At 28.7% G+C, this 17,107-nt stretch overlaps 1 protein-coding gene across 7 annotated transcripts; it reads left to right on the top strand.

The window, feature by feature from the left end:
• Nucleotides 1–4,403: 4,403 nt before the first annotated feature.
• Nucleotides 4,404–16,925, top strand: LOC145185278 (kinesin-like protein KIF26B). 7 transcript variants are annotated; one of them, XM_090099283.1, is made up of 15 exons: nucleotides 4,404–4,433; nucleotides 7,696–7,943; nucleotides 11,383–11,618; nucleotides 12,008–12,197; nucleotides 12,628–12,892; nucleotides 13,097–13,202; nucleotides 13,343–13,428; nucleotides 13,608–13,678; nucleotides 13,847–14,057; nucleotides 14,227–14,546; nucleotides 14,642–15,684; nucleotides 15,897–15,961; nucleotides 16,036–16,146; nucleotides 16,254–16,388; nucleotides 16,502–16,925. In XM_090099283.1, exons 2-15 carry the CDS (start codon nucleotides 7,758–7,760, stop codon nucleotides 16,717–16,719), a joined length of 3,243 nt encoding a protein of 1,080 aa, XP_089955409.1. In that variant the 5' UTR covers nucleotides 4,404–4,433; nucleotides 7,696–7,757; the 3' UTR covers nucleotides 16,720–16,925. The 7 variants fall into 7 exon arrangements, with proteins under 7 accessions (XP_089955409.1, XP_089955407.1, XP_089955408.1 ...); XM_090099281.1 differs by lacking the exon at nucleotides 4,404–4,433 and adding an exon at nucleotides 5,011–5,285 and having other exon boundaries at nucleotides 7,618–7,943; XM_090099282.1 differs by lacking the exon at nucleotides 4,404–4,433 and adding an exon at nucleotides 5,203–5,285.
• Nucleotides 16,926–17,107: the final 182 nt, after the last annotated feature.

Raw genomic sequence — 17,107 nt, 5'->3', positions numbered from 1 at the left:
TATATATGCATAAATTTATATATATATATATATATATATATATATAATGTTGAAAATAGTAATTAAATAATTGTACAAACCAATAATAAAAGTAATAATGATAAAAATAATTAAAATAATAACAATAATGATAATAATAATAATGATAATAATAATAAAATAGTAAAAATAATAAAAATAATAATAATAAAATGATAATTATAATAATTATAATAATAACAATAATAAAATAATAATAAAAAAATAATAACAAAATAATAATAATAATAATAATAATAATAATAATAATAATAATAATAATAATAATAATAATAATAACAATAATAATAATAATAATAATAGTAATAATAACTGTCATCTTTGTCTTCGCTCGCAAAAATTTAGTACACCGATGTACTTAATGATCAATTTAAAATGCTACCGGTATTAATACTGAAGTAACAAAAACCATATATTATAAAGATTAACCAGACTAAACGGATATTTTTTCATTCATTTAAATGTATGATGCAAATTAAAAGTAGTTTTTGCTTCAAAATTCTTAAGATGAAGGTAGACTAATATTTATAACTGATAATATGGTAGACGCAACGCGCAGCATCCCGGGAAATTTTGAGACCAAAACAAGAACCGTTAAGAAGTTTTCACATTAGTTTGATGGTATGTTGAAAACGCGCGCGTTATACAGTTGGGAAAATATAAACTACTTGCGTAACATGAACTCCCTAAGGTTTTTCACCCAAGTTTCTAAAGCTTTTAACTTCAATCAGTGAAAACAAAAGCAAGAATCAATAAGCAATAGCCATCAGTAAATAAAAAAACACAAGATAGATGCAAAAGCTGATTCAGGAATATGAAAGGTAATAAAAAACAAAGGTATTCCGCTGGATCATAAGCATCTCTGAAGTTTTTGAGCAAGTTTAATTCATAAGTATGTCGTATAAATATTACTTATAACATTATTTACAAGAATGATAAGACTCAAAGACAGAAATTAAATCAACTGAAAAGGAGCACACTAATATGTCATTAAGAAATTCTAACTATAATTTCATAGGATGACCACAGCTATAATGTAGGTCATCCTAATGATATAGGGATCCATTAATTGGAATTCATTCTTCTCAATAGTACCAGCATAAATCATGAATCCTCGATCCCAACATTCTTTTACCAATAGATAAACATTTTTGCCTTTTTATCCATTTATTTAGTGTGTAATTCTCTACATTTGTTCTAAACTGATTTGAGTATTTCTTAAGGGCTAAATTTACCTCGCTGATACTCTTGTGTAATGTCCACAAATACTGTACATGAAGTTTGTGCTACTTTCTTTATTTCTTTAACTGTATATGGACAGAACGACAATACTCTTGAAGGCTTTCAAGTTTGTCCACAGCGCTTTCCTCGTTTCCTTTATTTTTAATTAACTATTAATCATGAAAGAAACAGAACTCTCTTTTCAACACAGTCTCTCCTCGCCATTTTTTTTTTTTAGTATTTATAACGCCATTTTTTTTTTTTTTTTAGTATTTATAATGTTCAGATTAACTTTTACCAACAAATTCACTTTTTTCCCGCCTTCGTTTCTAACACTCTAAAATTTCTAACACTCTAAAATTTCTAACACTCTAAAATTTCTAACACTCTAAAATTTCTAACACTCTAAAATTTCTAACACTCTAAGATTTCTAACACTCTAAAATTTCTAACACTCTAAAATTGCCCTCGTATATTATCATATGAAGAAATTAAACGTTGAAAGTCAACATTCAGTTATTGATCAGAATCAATTTTAAAAAGACGCGTTTCATTAATTATCCGGGAGTAATAAGAGGATGGATTTGATGCATTTCAGAGGATGCATTCTCGTAAGATGCATTTGTGAGAAAGGGAAACAAAAGAAATTATTAACAAAAGTTTATTACATCGACTTATGAAAAGTGCGAGACAACCGAAACACAATATTAATGCACTATGACAACGACATGAAAGATAACAGACACGTAATTAAAATTGTAAATTAGTAATATGTATTTTTGAACGCGTTTCACCATTATTTTACTGAAGGCTATTAGAAATATAATACTTTATTAGGTTGAGAGACAGAAACATCTCTCAAAAGGGTTTTAAGTACAAAACCTGCTAATACTACCTTAAACAAGCATAAACTCCGTATTTTTTTAATCAAGCCAATTGCTAAGTAATGCTTTAAACAAATTTAAAAAAAGCTGCCAAAGAAATCTGTTAAAACTATTATTTACGCTGCAATTAAATACAAATTCAATTTTTCTCGCCTCAAAATGACTTTAACATAGTAAAATTGTTATCAGCAGAACTTATGCTATCAGCTACAACTAAATCTTTATCATTATTTCTCACCAAAGAACCTTATTCATCCTACTCAGATTGAATGCATCGTAAACGTTGTGAATCACCGCAATGGGTTTGGAGTCAATGTTCTCCTTGTGCATAATTTTCTCAACGAGTCAGACAAGTTTATGTTTTTAAACTAATAGCAGGTTTATCTCCATTAGTTGGAAACCATTTTACCAGAGCTTCTATTTTTTTTTTTTTTTTCCTAGATGTTTTTTACAGCATCTTTAGGTTAATAAGAGAAAAAGTAACTAAAGTCAGTAAAGGCTGTAAAAAAACTATTAAACTGAAATAAAAGTTTTAATAAACTCTTTTATTATGAAAAAAACAAGAATTGTGTAAATAGAATTTTCAAACTGTTCGGAGACCATTTTACGCTACTAATAGACTATTACAAACATAAGTAGAGATCTAACTGAACAAACGTAGAGATCTAACTGAACAAACGTAGAGATCTAACTGAATTGAAATACCTTATAATAAAAAACAATTTATACCAACTGTAATGCAAATTTTTTTTTTTCGAAACCAACTTTTATTAACTTTCAATTAAGTTTTATCAAGTTTTATTCCCGTCGGACATCTTTATTTACGTTTATTGCGGGACTTTTTCAATTTTTGTTACCTAGGTTTGGGTTATGGTTCGGAGAAAAATAAAGGATGTTGGTGGTTCGGAGAAAAAATTAAAGGAATTCTTCATTTCAAAAATTTTAATTGAATCAAAGTTGCAATTCCATATGGACAATTGTTCCTTTTTAATTCCCGTACAGCTTAAAATTACCCTCATTTAAACCTATCATGATCTTACATACTTATCTGACCGGAAAGTAAATCTATTCAACATGTAGCTCGCCCTCGTACGAACAGTTGTCAGGAATACTTTCCCGGACGAAGGACATCTTTGTCTTTTTCCTAATGAGGAAGCAAACTTTGGGATGACGTTCCTCAGGTTCTTCTCTGGACAGTGTAGGCATGCCATTGAACAATAAGCTGGAGTACACAACGGGCTGTTTAAATAAATCAATTATCATTGAAAAACCAGAGCTGATTATGTATAGAAAATTTTGAAGAAAGAAAAAAAAATTTGCAAGTTACATTAACACAAAACTATAAGGTGGTGATGTAACTTGATATTTATGGCATTACTCAAAAATGTCGACAAAGTTAGAAGTGCAGCATTCATGCAAAAAAGAATGCGGAAATTTTACAGCAAAAACCTCGTAAGTAATCTCGAAGAAACCTCGTAAGTAATCTTGTAAGTAAACCTAGTAAGTAAAGGAGTGGTTTGTTTATTAAAAAGCCAGTTATTTTTTTAGAAAGTCTTTCAGTTTAAGTTTTAGGCGCAATCAACGGAATGTTAAAAACTTGAAAAATCAATACTAGAATATCGAAAAAACATTTTTTTCGAGTAGTTTTTAGTAGTTTTTCTCGAACGCATTTAAATACCCCTAAAATTTGTGATTATGACACGTGCGTGCGAAACAACATTTTTGGTTACAACACATAAGTGTGAAGAAAAAAAGTATTAGTTAAAAACATTTCCCTATACCACACATGTATATATCTCGCACGTATATACCACACATTTATATATCTCGCACGTATATACCACTCATGAATATAAAATGAACGTGATTTCAATTTTAAAGGTTTTTTTATACTGCGCCGATTTCACAACACATACACTCCTGTGTATGCGCGTCGCATTGATTGCTTTTAAATAAAATTGCTTATTCATTATTTAATTTGTCGGATCATTATACTTTTGAAATTCAACAACGACGCCAACCTTATGCATAAAAAGTCAGGAATAAAAATTTGCACCAAATAGTTTTTGTTACCTCTGCACGACTTTAATGACGATTTATGGGCTAATCTATTAGTTTTTAAAGCTCGCATGAGATCTAAAACAGTTTTCTCTTACGAGTCAGCAGATGTTTAAAAAATTTGTATTAAAAAGATTTAGACAAACTTTATTGTAAAAATTTTATAAATAAAAGAAGTAAAAAATGAGTTTCATTTCTCTCTTAAAAAGAAATGACAAAGAAGCGAATGCGGTAAGATGGATTTTTTCTCGCTTATTTTCACTGAGTTTTTCTTTTCTTTTCTTTTTACAAATCGAATAATGATATTTTCCAGTTTTAGTGTTGAAACTTTTTATGTTATTGTTTTTGTTTTATTATTTTGATGCAGTTGTTATTTTTTAATATTTAATTATCTCTAAAGAATTTAAATATCATAAATAAGCTATATGATTGTCACAATAAATAAGCTATTTGATTGTCACAATAAAAGTACTTTAAAGGATTTCTTTACATTATTAAGTCATTCAAATATGCTTCATGGCTAATCGTAATGCTTTGAAATGCTTAGAAATGCCTAATTGCCTAATACACGTAATTTAGAAACATTGCTTCGCCGAATATAAAACCTGTCACTAAAAATGTTACCTTTATTTGAAAGTAAAGTGAGTTTTCTCGACGTTTAACGGAGAAAAATGCCATGTACACACCACGATTGGCTGTTATATACACCATTATTATATTCATTTACAAAATTTAATAGTTCTAATAATTTTTAATTTCGCGATTCTGAACATACTATTGCATCTAAACTTTAAGCCTATTTTATTTTAGATAAACAAAAAAGAAAAAGAAAAAAAAAAAGCAACTCATTTTTGTTTTAAAACTCTAAATTTTAATAACATTAGCTAATTGTATAAGTCGGTACATCCCCTTGTTTTTTTGTTTTTTTTAAAAAAAAAACCTTGTTTAGCATGTTTTTTTTTTTTGTTTTTTTTTTTTAAATCAGCTTTTTAACTTTTGATTTTAAATGAATACAAAAAAGTTATCATTCTAGAGGTAGAAGAAAAAAATTACTTTTGGTGCGCAAACTTTGAACATCTCTTGGTAAGTTTGCTTATTATTTTGGTACAATTCAAGATTCAACAAGCTTATGAAACTAAATAAGTTTCACAAATTAGAATTCGTGAGTCCTTAAAATTTTATCGTGTGTTAGCTTAAACAAATCTATTATAAAAGTTGTTTAAATTTCTATCTTATTCTGATACCATTAGTATTGTTTTTGACGTCACCAGCCATAGTTATTTTCTTTTATGAAGAAAATTTTGATTTATAAAGGTGCACCAAATTATCTTTAAATTATACGTCACAAATAACTTTAAAGACAAATCATTGTTGTTACTGAGGTATATGAATCTTAACGAATGACAAATAAAAACAATAGATTTCGAGGGGAAGCTAAATGAAATTCCAAGAGATTTTTTAAGGCGACAAATTGACTACTTCTTTATTTGTTATTGAAAAATAATGGTCTAGACAAAAAAATTCGATTATCTGTGACAAGAAGAAAAAAATAGCCCAAGCGTGATAATGATGATGATGGTGACAACAAAAAATGATATGATGATGATGATGACGATGATGACGATGATGATGATGATGATGATGATGATGATGATGATGATGATGATGATGATGATGATGATGATGATGATGATGATGATGATGATGATGATGATGATGATGATGATGATGATGATGATGATGATGATGATGATGATGGTGGTGGTGGTGGTGGTGGTGGTGGTGGTGATCAAGAGTACTGAAAAAATCTTTCATTTTATGCCAAAAAACATGCTTTATATTATTGCTAAACTAAACTTTAAAAAAAAAAGATATTTTTAAAAAATCTCTTTCTCATTATGGTGTTTCGCTAAAAACCAAATTGTGGCCTAAACATTTTTTGTAGCATGACACAACTAATAAGCATTAAATTGGCATAATTTAACTGGGGCTTATTACAAAATCGCCAATTACACATTTGTACAGTAATTTCCTCTCTCGGATGCTGTGGATAATACATGCATTGTTAACATTTAAACTTCTTTGCTGATTTGAAATTTAATTAGATATTAAATTTCTTGGTAGTACTATAAGTAACAGAAAAAGAAAAACAATAAAAAAAAAAAAAAAAAGAGCGATTAAGATTTAAAAAACGAAAAGTTTTTTTTGCCTTTTTTTCCACTTCTTTTTAAGGGAGATTTGTTACACTGCAAAAGTTCAATTGCAGACGTAATTTTAAAAAGTGAAAAGATTATAATTGCATGATAATTAAATTAAAATATGTTTAAAAAAGAGATTTTTATAATCCATGCAGAGACCTATATCCTAAATATGTTACTTAGAGTCTTTTCGCTAATTATTGGAATCTCTAAGTCGGGCCGATATCCTTTAAAATTCTGTAATACACTCAGGAGATTAAAAGATATTAAACGTTTCAAAATGTCATGAATCAGTAACACCAATATTGTGTACTTATGTTATGGAACACCAAGTTTGTGAACTTCAAAATACGTGAGTTTATTTGCTGTCCTGTATTAACATTTTTTCTCAGTTTTTAAACTGTAATTCGTTATAAATCCATTTTTAAAACTCTTTATCATGCATCCATACCAAATCTTTTGAAATCATAAAGCTCACTTTTTCTGTTTCAAAGAAAAATCTGTTTTTGTATTTTAAAACCGTATGTAACATGGTGAATCTCTTGGAGTAGCTCTTAAGAACGATGTATTCACATGCCTTTCAAATCTATTATCTTAGTTTGTAATACCTTTTAAATGAGAAAGGTAGTCTTAAAAGAAAAAGAAAAGCGATCATAAACTTGGAGACGATAAATAAGTATTAAAACACGGTGACGCGTCTTATTAGGCTGACGTATTTGCGACGATTGTTTACAACAACTTAAATACTGATTCAATTATTTTTCCTTCTCTTTTGTCACAATAACAACGCTAAATTATACCAATAATAGCTCATAAAGTTTGTATTGTAGTTTGCATGCTAGATTACTATTGATGGCGTTTAATAAGTCGTCTGTTGCTTTCTTAGCACACGAGTAGATTTCCACTTCGGTAATAAATAGTGTGACTGAAAAAATGTCTTCTTGTTTAGTTTCTAATTAGATATCTATGGCATTATTACAGGCGTTTGAACAAAAACTATTTTTCTTTCTTTTGCAAATGTCGAAGCAACTTGTACGCGTTTTGTTTACACTCTTAACAAAGTTAGATATTTAAATTTATATTTAAACTTTAAATCATAATTTTAGTTTTTATATAAATTTTATTTAGTTTAAATTTTGTAAAAAGGTGCTTTTTAAGAGAAAGATTTTTTGATTTTGAATTTCGTATTGAGAACGCAACTTTTTTTGCAACCATAGCAACGTATACTTAAAGGACTCTTCAACGTATTCTTAAAGGACAGCATTTTAAATATTACTACGAAACTTTTTTGTTAGAAAATAATTAACGTTTAAGTGTTCCGGCAATGATTTGATGCAATAAAAATGATATAATTCAAATGGAGCAAGAAAAAGAGGACGAAAAAGTGTTTGAAGACGAACTCCGTAACTCCTCCAACGCAATAGGAGATAAATGCACTTGCAAGCAATGCGAACGCACAATGTCTGAGATGAGAAAATCTGCCATCAGATGGTTGTACTTGGAATGGTACAAAAAGTCTGTTTTAGGACTGTCCTTGCCAAGTGTAAGTTTTTGATAAAATTTTTTAAATTGCTATTGACAATTTGAACTTTTCAATTACTTGTGCACTGTTTTAATTTTATTTTCTGCATTTAGTTTTCGTTGTATAATAAAATATTAATTCACCCAAGCTTAACCATTTACAAAAGCAGAACTGTCATTTTGTTACTTGGAAACTTTAATACTTAGGCAAATCTTTATAACTTCGTGTATTCTAAAAAACCATTTCGCACCAAAAATACGTATGGTCCGCAGTACAATCAGTAGTTTGTAAAACATGAATAAAATGCACATTTTTAATGAGATTAAATGTAGAGAAATGAAATATTTAACATAGTAGCATGTGGTGCACTGATCAAATAAAATAAACGTTCAAGTGCTTCTAAAACTAAATATATTTTATCTTTATGCACTTCAGTATAAATTTATTAATAACATTTTAAAAACGAATCATGGATTTTTTTTAGTTCTGGAGATAAGTTCTCTTATCATTGGTTCTTTAGTAGTAGCTACAGAAATTATGTTTGCGTTTATGTTCACCTTTTTAAGGCAAGTTCGCTTTAGAATACGATTTATTAGCACACTTATGAACTACCATTATGAAACAAATATTGAGGTTTGCATTAAAACAACAAGGCGTGTCTTGGTACTTGTAATACCCACCTTCTATTAAGTTATACCCTCCTTCCATTACTATTTACATCCGTCTAAATTTGGCATACAATGCTTGAATTTACTAAAAGGTTTGGAACAATAAGCATTACCATTAAGGTATACTGGGTAGCTGCTATTTTGTTTTAAATGCAGATGAACTAGATTGTATTAAACTATCTTCTTTTCATTCGTGTTAAGGACTATTGGAGCATTTAACGTTCATAAGGGAAAAAAAACCTGTTGACTTATCAGAAGGTTTTAAATACACATCGCAAAACTCCAGTAAACAATTGATCCAATCAAAAAGAGTGTTCAGAATTTTAATCTATCAATAACCAAGACGATTTTTGCTGCGCGTGTAAAAAGGCGATCAAACTAATTTTAACATCCCTTTTGATCGCTGTTTGCAGATGTTTAAGTGCTTAGTAAGACTTTTCGATTTAAATTCGTTCAGCGCCGGTATCTCTGTTGCTTTTACATCTGGCTGTTTATTATTGTTTGATATTTGGTAAGTGTTTAAGAATTCAGTGAATTTATATGAGAAAGTTAAGCGCACCATTTTTTAGTCCTGTGCAAAGTATCATTTAACGAATCAAAATAAAAAATAACCCCTAAAATCTTTTTTTATTTTGCAGTTTAAACCAAGTTAAGAGCCTCTAGACAGTTTTATTTACCTTGCTGGATGAGAGTTGTTGAAGAGAAAAATACTCTCTTTTTTTTAAGTATCCAGATTTGCATAAAATATAACTGTATTTTAATAGAGCATAACTGTATTTTAATAGAGCATAGTATTTTAATTTTTATAAAATTTATAAACTGTAAAAGTTCCGATGTAAACTCGTCATTTAAAATTTTTTGCCATTATACGGCAGTGTATTTTTATTGTGTATTTATTTTTTTAAAACATAATATTGTTACGAAAAATATTTTTTAGTACTAGCTACACCTCAGTAGTAAAAGTTGGTTGGGTTTATTGGCAAAACTAAAGATCTTTATTTAGGCATTAAAACAAGCCATATGATGTCGGCGACAGGATCTACTCCATACTAAGTGACATTCCTCTTCTAAGTTACAAAACAAAAAAGAAATCAAAGTCTTGTTTTTGAGCTAATGAAACCGGATGTCTATTTCTATTTAAGTGTTATTTAAAGTCAGTTAGAAGCTAATATATTTTTACTTATTATTTGTTATTCTTTTTTAAATATTGTCACAAAAAATAGCCTTTAGTACTCGCTACACTTTAGTAGTAAAAATTTATTTTCAAAACTCAATTACTTCATTTAATTTTGTATGTTATATTAACATACAAAATTACATGAAACCATATTTCTTTTATTCTCTTTTTATTGTTTTAGGCTTAAAGTTAAACTTTTAACGCCAAACCTTGCAATCCACCAAAAAAACGCGTGGTCCGTACAATATATGATCCGTAAGTGATCCATAAGTGATCCGCGTGATCCGTACAATATATGATCCGTAAGTTCAATACCACAAAAGTTCTCAACCCATAAAAGTTGATTTTCAAAACAGTTTTCAAAAAATTTATCAAATACTTCACGGTTAAGTTCCTGAAGTTGAGTTTTTCGTGGTAAGTTAGGTGAAACAAAAAAAATTACGGGAAAAAAAAAATCTCTTCTAAACAATTTTTGTTGCAAAATCTTTGAAAAAAGAATTTCATTTTATTGACTTCGTTTTTGGCAAGAAAACCAATAAACTTTTATAATCTTATATTTTTAATCCGATAGCATAGATTAAATTAAAGAAAAAAAATATGAGTTAAAGCAGAAGGTTGTTCAAGGCCTTCTAGAAATAACCATAAACATTTAGTTGTATTTATTTTTTACTCTTAACTTATATCTAATAACTTTTTTGTATAAATTTGTGTTTTTCTTCGTACTTTAACGGCTGACGCCTCGTGTCACTTTGAAATACTTGCTGTGAACTTGAAGTAAAATTTCTGCTGCTTGTGATAATACTCTTAACAAGGCAAATAGCTTTGGTGAGTTGGTAACGCCTATTTTTTTTGCTTATTATCAAATTTCAAACATTTGGTGAAGCCGATACATAATACTCATTCGTATTAGTTGTACAATCATGTTAAAACCAGATGATGTTTTGTTAGCTGTTTACATTCTACTAACTGGTATTCTTCTCATTGAAATTCGTCTGATTGATTTTTTTATTGATATTTTTTTTATTTAACATTCTTCTGATCGATATCCTTCTTATTGACATTTCTCATATTAACATTGTTTTCAATTATAACCTTCTGATTGATATTTTTCTCAATGATATTAATTTTGTATTTTTAGTTTTAATTAAATATAAAATAATTGCTGTTAATCTTAAGAATTTTGTTATTTTGAGTTTTGATATTTCCTTGATTTGGTTTGAGTTTAACAAGGTGTTAATTAATGATGGTGAATATGAAGGATTTCTCGTAGCTAACCTTCAAGATTAGAATGCAAAAATGCATCAATCTGTGTTTTTAGGTATTCAAATCCAATTTTATAAAAGCTCATATATGACTTATATAATCTGGATGTAATAAAATAATGAATAGTTTGGATAGAACTGATCGTTTCGTTTGAAATTTTTTTTTTTTTTTTTTCGCACCGCTGAAACTCATTGTTTGATTAATTTGTTGGGAAAAACTTGATAAATCAAATAACTTGACGATTTGACATCCTTTTCTAAGTACTCCACGGCGTCAATAGCGTTTCCTTCATTTTAAAATTGAGTCAAAAATATTCTCTCTTGTCTAAAACAAGTTTCATTGCTTTTTTTAGATAACGCAGTTGACTCCTTCACTGAAACAACTGTTGAGCCAAAATCAACCCAGCGAATGCAGCGCTTGTCATGCTCAGCTAAATGAAATTATTGAAAACACTTTAAGGCCATTATCGTCTTTATGTGAAATGAGTTCTGAATCTAAGCAGCCCAAGGGTAATTATAGCAATTTTAAACCAAATAAGAGGGGATTGCATCGAGTTTGCTCGTCTCCGACGGCCTCGTTCTTTGTAAGGTTAGATATATTTTTTTTATTTAAAACACTTAACAATGAAATTTAATTAGGAAAAGACGTTGCAACGTTTTCAAAAGCTTATTTAGCTTTGGAACTGAAAACGTTTCAACGTCTTTCCATAATTAAATTTTATTATTAAGTTTTAAAAAATGATGGAAAAAGAATGATTGCTATGAGCCATCTCGTTTTGTTGAACTAATTGAAAAACTTTTTATTTTCGGCAAAAATGTGTTTTTTTTTTCCTATTTTCGAAATTGTTTAGGAATATATATATATATATATATATATATATATATATATATATATATATATATATATATATATATATATATATATATATATATATATATATATAGTATTATTATTATTATTATTTTTTTTTTTTTTAGAGCTGCTCAGAAATTAAATTTATCTTCCAAAAGCCAAAGCCTTCGAATCTCCAAAAAGAAACCAGAATCTTTAACTGAGCGAAAATTTTTTTCTACAAACTTTAGCGGATTGTTGCAACGAAACCCACCACAACCACCCTCAAATTTATTTAGCCACGGTTCATTCAGACGGGGGGACGGTCATGGTAAAGTAAGTTTACATTATCATTACCTCAAAAAGTTCTAAATTACAATGCATTTTTACAGTTCTTGTTTGATAACTAAAAAAAAAATTCAAATATATTTATGATAAAAGTAAATTTTAACAGTTATATAAAAAAAAAGTTTTTGTTGAATTGATTATAAAATTACTTATTATATTAAAATTGTCCTGAAAAAAACAAACTTTTTTTTTGTTAATCTAAAGTTAAATTTTTCGCGATTTTTATAACTTTGTCTTATGGACCTTCTTGAAATTGTCTTATCAAAGGTTATCTAGATTTTTTTTCCGTTTTCACCTTGGTAAAATCGTTGCAACTTTAGTGGAGCTAAAGGCTAAATGAGCCTCATTGATTGCTTTAAAATGATACGTTCACCGATATTAAATATAAAAACATGCTTTGAATTTGAGCTTTTTTTAGGTCAAGGTTATGCTCCGTCTTGTAAGCTGTAAAAATCAAGAGGAAGGAATTATTACAGAAGAAGCTAAACAAATCTTTTTAAGAGAACCTTCTCATATTCATGGAACAACTTCTAATTCTGTTCCTAAAGTTTTCTCCTTTGATCAAGTATTCAGTAGCAGTACGCCGCAAAAAGATATATGCGCAAATGTTTTGACAGATTTGCTTACTACTGTTGTGAATGGCAATGATGCTTGCCTGCTTACCTATGGCTATCCTAAATTAGGTTAGGATGAATAAATTCTTTACTCATGTCTTCTTTAATCTTTTCCAAATTAAAATTATTTTTTTCTGGTTTCTTTTTTCTAAAATAATGTTAATTGACTTAAGAGAATTTTTCCAAAGTAATGTATGTTAATTGACATAAATGATTTTTTCAAAATCTATGTTTAAATCTGTTAATGGTTTCAAGTTATTATTGTTTTAATAGGAAAGAGTAAGATTATGATAGGTCGAGATGAATCCCCTGATAATATTGGCCTAATACCTTGTGCTATTTCATGGTTGTATCAGTTAATTGAAGATAGAAAGCAAAGGTAGGTAAAAATATTGTGTAACCTTAGCCATATGGTGAGTTGGTGAAATAAACTTAGTAAAATTCAATTTCATTTTTCCAATGAAATTTATCTTTATTATATTGATAAGACTTAGATACTAATAAATATTTAATTTTTAGAACAGGTACAAGATTTTCTATTTGTGTCTCAGCTGTTGAAGTTGTTGGAAAATCAGAAAATCTCAATGACTTACTTCTTAAAGAAAGTAAATTAATATTCAGTATATATTTATTAAAACAGTTTAAATTTACTGAATATTTCAAATTTTGTTTTGAAAATGTAAAAACTGTTAAATGTTAAAAAATGTTAAAAAATATTAAACCAATAATAATAATTCCAGAAAACAGGAAAATTTTTTTAAACATGAATTAAATACATTTCTAGGTTATAGTAGTACTTCAAAAGGTGTGCAATCACAGTTATACCTTCCATATGATCGTGTCTCTGCTATACAGGTATTTTGTATGAAAATGTGTGGATGTAAATTTTTTCTTACAAAGTTTAAGCAATATTATTTCTTTTTGTTTTCTTATTTCACTTTCATATCTGTTGCTTCAGAATAGTTTGAGTATGTTTATGTTGTGTCATAGAGTTATTTTATGTTTTGAATTTCTTTTTTTCAGCTGTCTGACTTTACAGAGCTTCGTGCACCAAATGCAGAGAAAGCTGCTTATTACTTTGATGCAGCTCTTGCATCACGAGCAAAGCCTCAGATTTCAGTGGGTGATAACCCTGATCATTTTATAAATGAAATTGAAGAAAATAAAAATGCAAATCTAATATTTACCTTGCATTTGTATCAGTATATGATTGATAAAGTTGGAACTGGAGAAAGTAAGAAGCATTTGTTTTATAACATAACGATTGCTAAATTGTTTTGCCTTTTGTTTCTGTGCTTTTCAATTGTCAAACTATCTAAAGTTTTTAAAATTTTTTAGAATTAAAAAATAAAAACTTTTTGTATATCAATAGTGTAAAGTAGAATTGTATGTATAATTTTTAGTTCATGGTGGAAGATCACATCTACATTTTATTGACTTATCTGGTTGTAGTAGAAAAGGTCGCAGTCGAGATACTGGTCAAGGTTCATGGTTAACATTATCTGCACTTAGCAATGTTGTTACATCACTTGCCAATGGTGCAAAACATATTCCTCACAGGAACAGTAAATTAACAACACTACTTAGAGAAGCAATGGGCTCAATTTCATCAAAAATTACAATTATTGCCCATGTTACTCAAGATCAAAAAAAGTATTCTGAAACATTATCAACATTGCAAGTAACTACTCGGATTCATCGCACACGTAAAAAAAAAAGCAGGGTATGTTTTTTTAATTTGTACCTTGATTTTCTCTTGTTGCTGATTGTTTCAAGTACTGCTTTTATATATACTTTTGTGTAAAAAAATTTAAATAGTACTCCAGTTCTTCTGGTGGTGATAGCTCTTGTGAAGAAAGGAGAAAATATCGTAGAAGATGTAAACCTGTTACTCCATTGCTGATTACTGAAGCTTGCCAATCAGATACTATAGGAGAGTCAGAATTTACTTCAACAAGTGCTGCAGATGAATCCTGTGACACTGTTATTTACTTAGGACCTTCAGGAGGATGTGTTAGTGATAGAGAATTAACTGATCTTGAACATCCACCTATAGAAAAAGAAAATATAAAAAGAGTCAAAGGAGTTGATAATAAAAACCCAAATAATTCGTTTTGCAGAAACAACCGTCTTTATAAATCTAGTCCTTTAAAAAAATGTGAGATCTTAAAAAACAATTTATCTGAACAACCAATCATTGTGAACATTGAATCGCTTAAAGAAAAAAACTCTTTATGTATACAAAAAGATTTATCAAAAAAAACAAATTCAAATATCGTATTGGAGCGGCAAAAAAGAGAGTTACTTTTAGAAGCAAAAGTTTTTGATGACTGTTTAGTTTCTTATTCAAAACCATCAAATCTTTTAAAAACAGAAAATTTTAATGAAAAAAACAGTTTAGCTGCAAGTTATAGAAACTGTGCTAGTGAAAACAACTCTCCTCTAAAAACAATCAATCCAATAGTTGCTTCTAAATCTTTAAATGATAAATCTATTACATCTTTTTCCAGTACAATTACTTTAGAAAACTTCGAAAGACAACTGGTAACAAATATAGCAGAGAGAATTGCCCTTGAAGATGAATTTGATGGTAGTATGGATCAAGATAACAAATATTTAGATGATGATAATGAGAGTCATGTATTTTTTATTGATGATGATCTGGAGAGTGTTGGTGCAAAACTTAACAATGCTACTTCATCTTATAATGATTTATATTATGGTGAGGAGTTTGCACCTTCTGTTGGATTTTATGAAATGTATAACAATAACAAGGATTGTGAGAATATTCATGATACAATTGGTCAGAATCTTTACAATAGTGAAGAGGACACTGATGAACAAACCAATGTAATAGTAAGGTGAGAGATAAAGATACTAACAAATGCCTAAATGGACTTATTAGGGGTTAAGTTAAAAAGTATTTAAGTTTAGTAAATTGTTTTATTATTTTTATTAATTTATGCTAAAGTTGTAATAATAAGTCAAAGATCTATTGCAATATAATGCTCTCAAATCTAAGATGGTTACAAATAAATTATTAAATGCTAATCTCCTGCTATTTTGGTATTAGATCACATAGTTGTTGTGTCAAAACAAACTCTACCAAAGATAATGCTAAAAGAGTGTCATCAAAAGGTACTTAAAGGCTTTTTTAAATAGTTTTTTACAGATCCTGTAAAAATGAATTGAAAAATCTTTAATATGTTTAGGCCATATATGTGAGGGGTTGAGCAGTGGTTACGAGAGTATGAGGTGTGAAAGTTATGCAAACATTTACGACGATAAAGACGCTCCCTACAATAGAAATGAAAAGAAACAGGGTGAGTTGCATCTTTTTTTTAAAACTATTTAGGCTGTCAAAATAAACTTTTTGTATAGAACTGGTTTTAAATCAAGAAACTAGATGTTTCATTTCTGTAATATATAGAGATAAAAGTGAAGTCAGTGAAGTGTTGTGAACAAGTTCGAATGCTGCTGAGGGAAAGAGACGAGCTGAATAAAGAGTTGCAATCAACATTGAAGAAACTTGTTGAAATCGATATTCCAGTACCCAGAGTCGAAGGTATTTCGTTAGTTTTTCACTTATTCACTAACTTCGATTGTCTTTTGCTGTTTTCTTATTTTCGGTATTTGATCGTTTTAAAATTTACATAACAAAACCTTTTTTTATAAAAGAGTGCGCTCAAGATTATCGAGCTAGCGAAGCGACGGATATTTTGTCTCAGGAGAATCGCATTTTAGAGAAAAAAGTGCTTGTGTGTAAATCTCATCTGCAGTTGGTATCATGTTGCGATTTAACAAGGAAAACAAAAAAACACTTTATGAGAAGCCCATTCAAGAAAATTACGAAAAAAATCAGATCAAAACTTAAGAAAAATACGTCGCCTTTATGATCTTCTGCACGCGTTTCCTAATTTTTAAAAAAGTACACGTAATATTTACTACATCAAATCATGTTGATTTTAATATATGCACTAGTTTTTTCTAGTTTGTTGGATATTATAATTTTTTAAAAACCATTTTGGATAGGGAATCAACCTTTAAATATGGAATATATTTGTAAATAGCTATTTTTAACGAAAGATATTTTAATAAATTTTAAGAAGACTATCAATTGATGTCCGGAAAGTGAAACGATGCTTGATATATAGAAATCTATTTACTAAGCGCGACAACGAATAGGAAGCATTACCAAGAAGTAAACTTTTGGTGATGCTTCCTATTCGTCGTCTTGTTTTTAATATCTCAGGTTTTGAGTTATAGCAAATATTTTTTCTTATC

The sequence above is a fragment of the Hydra viridissima genome, unplaced genomic scaffold (genome assembly GCF_058129835.1).
Source record: "Hydra viridissima isolate aposymbiotic clone 2 unplaced genomic scaffold, HvirCarnegie_v1 scaffold_9, whole genome shotgun sequence".
NCBI classification, from domain to species: Eukaryota; Metazoa; Cnidaria; class Hydrozoa; order Anthoathecata; family Hydridae; genus Hydra; species Hydra viridissima.
Note: the sequence above shows the minus strand (reverse complement) of the source record. Positions and strands in the feature narration are given on the sequence as shown.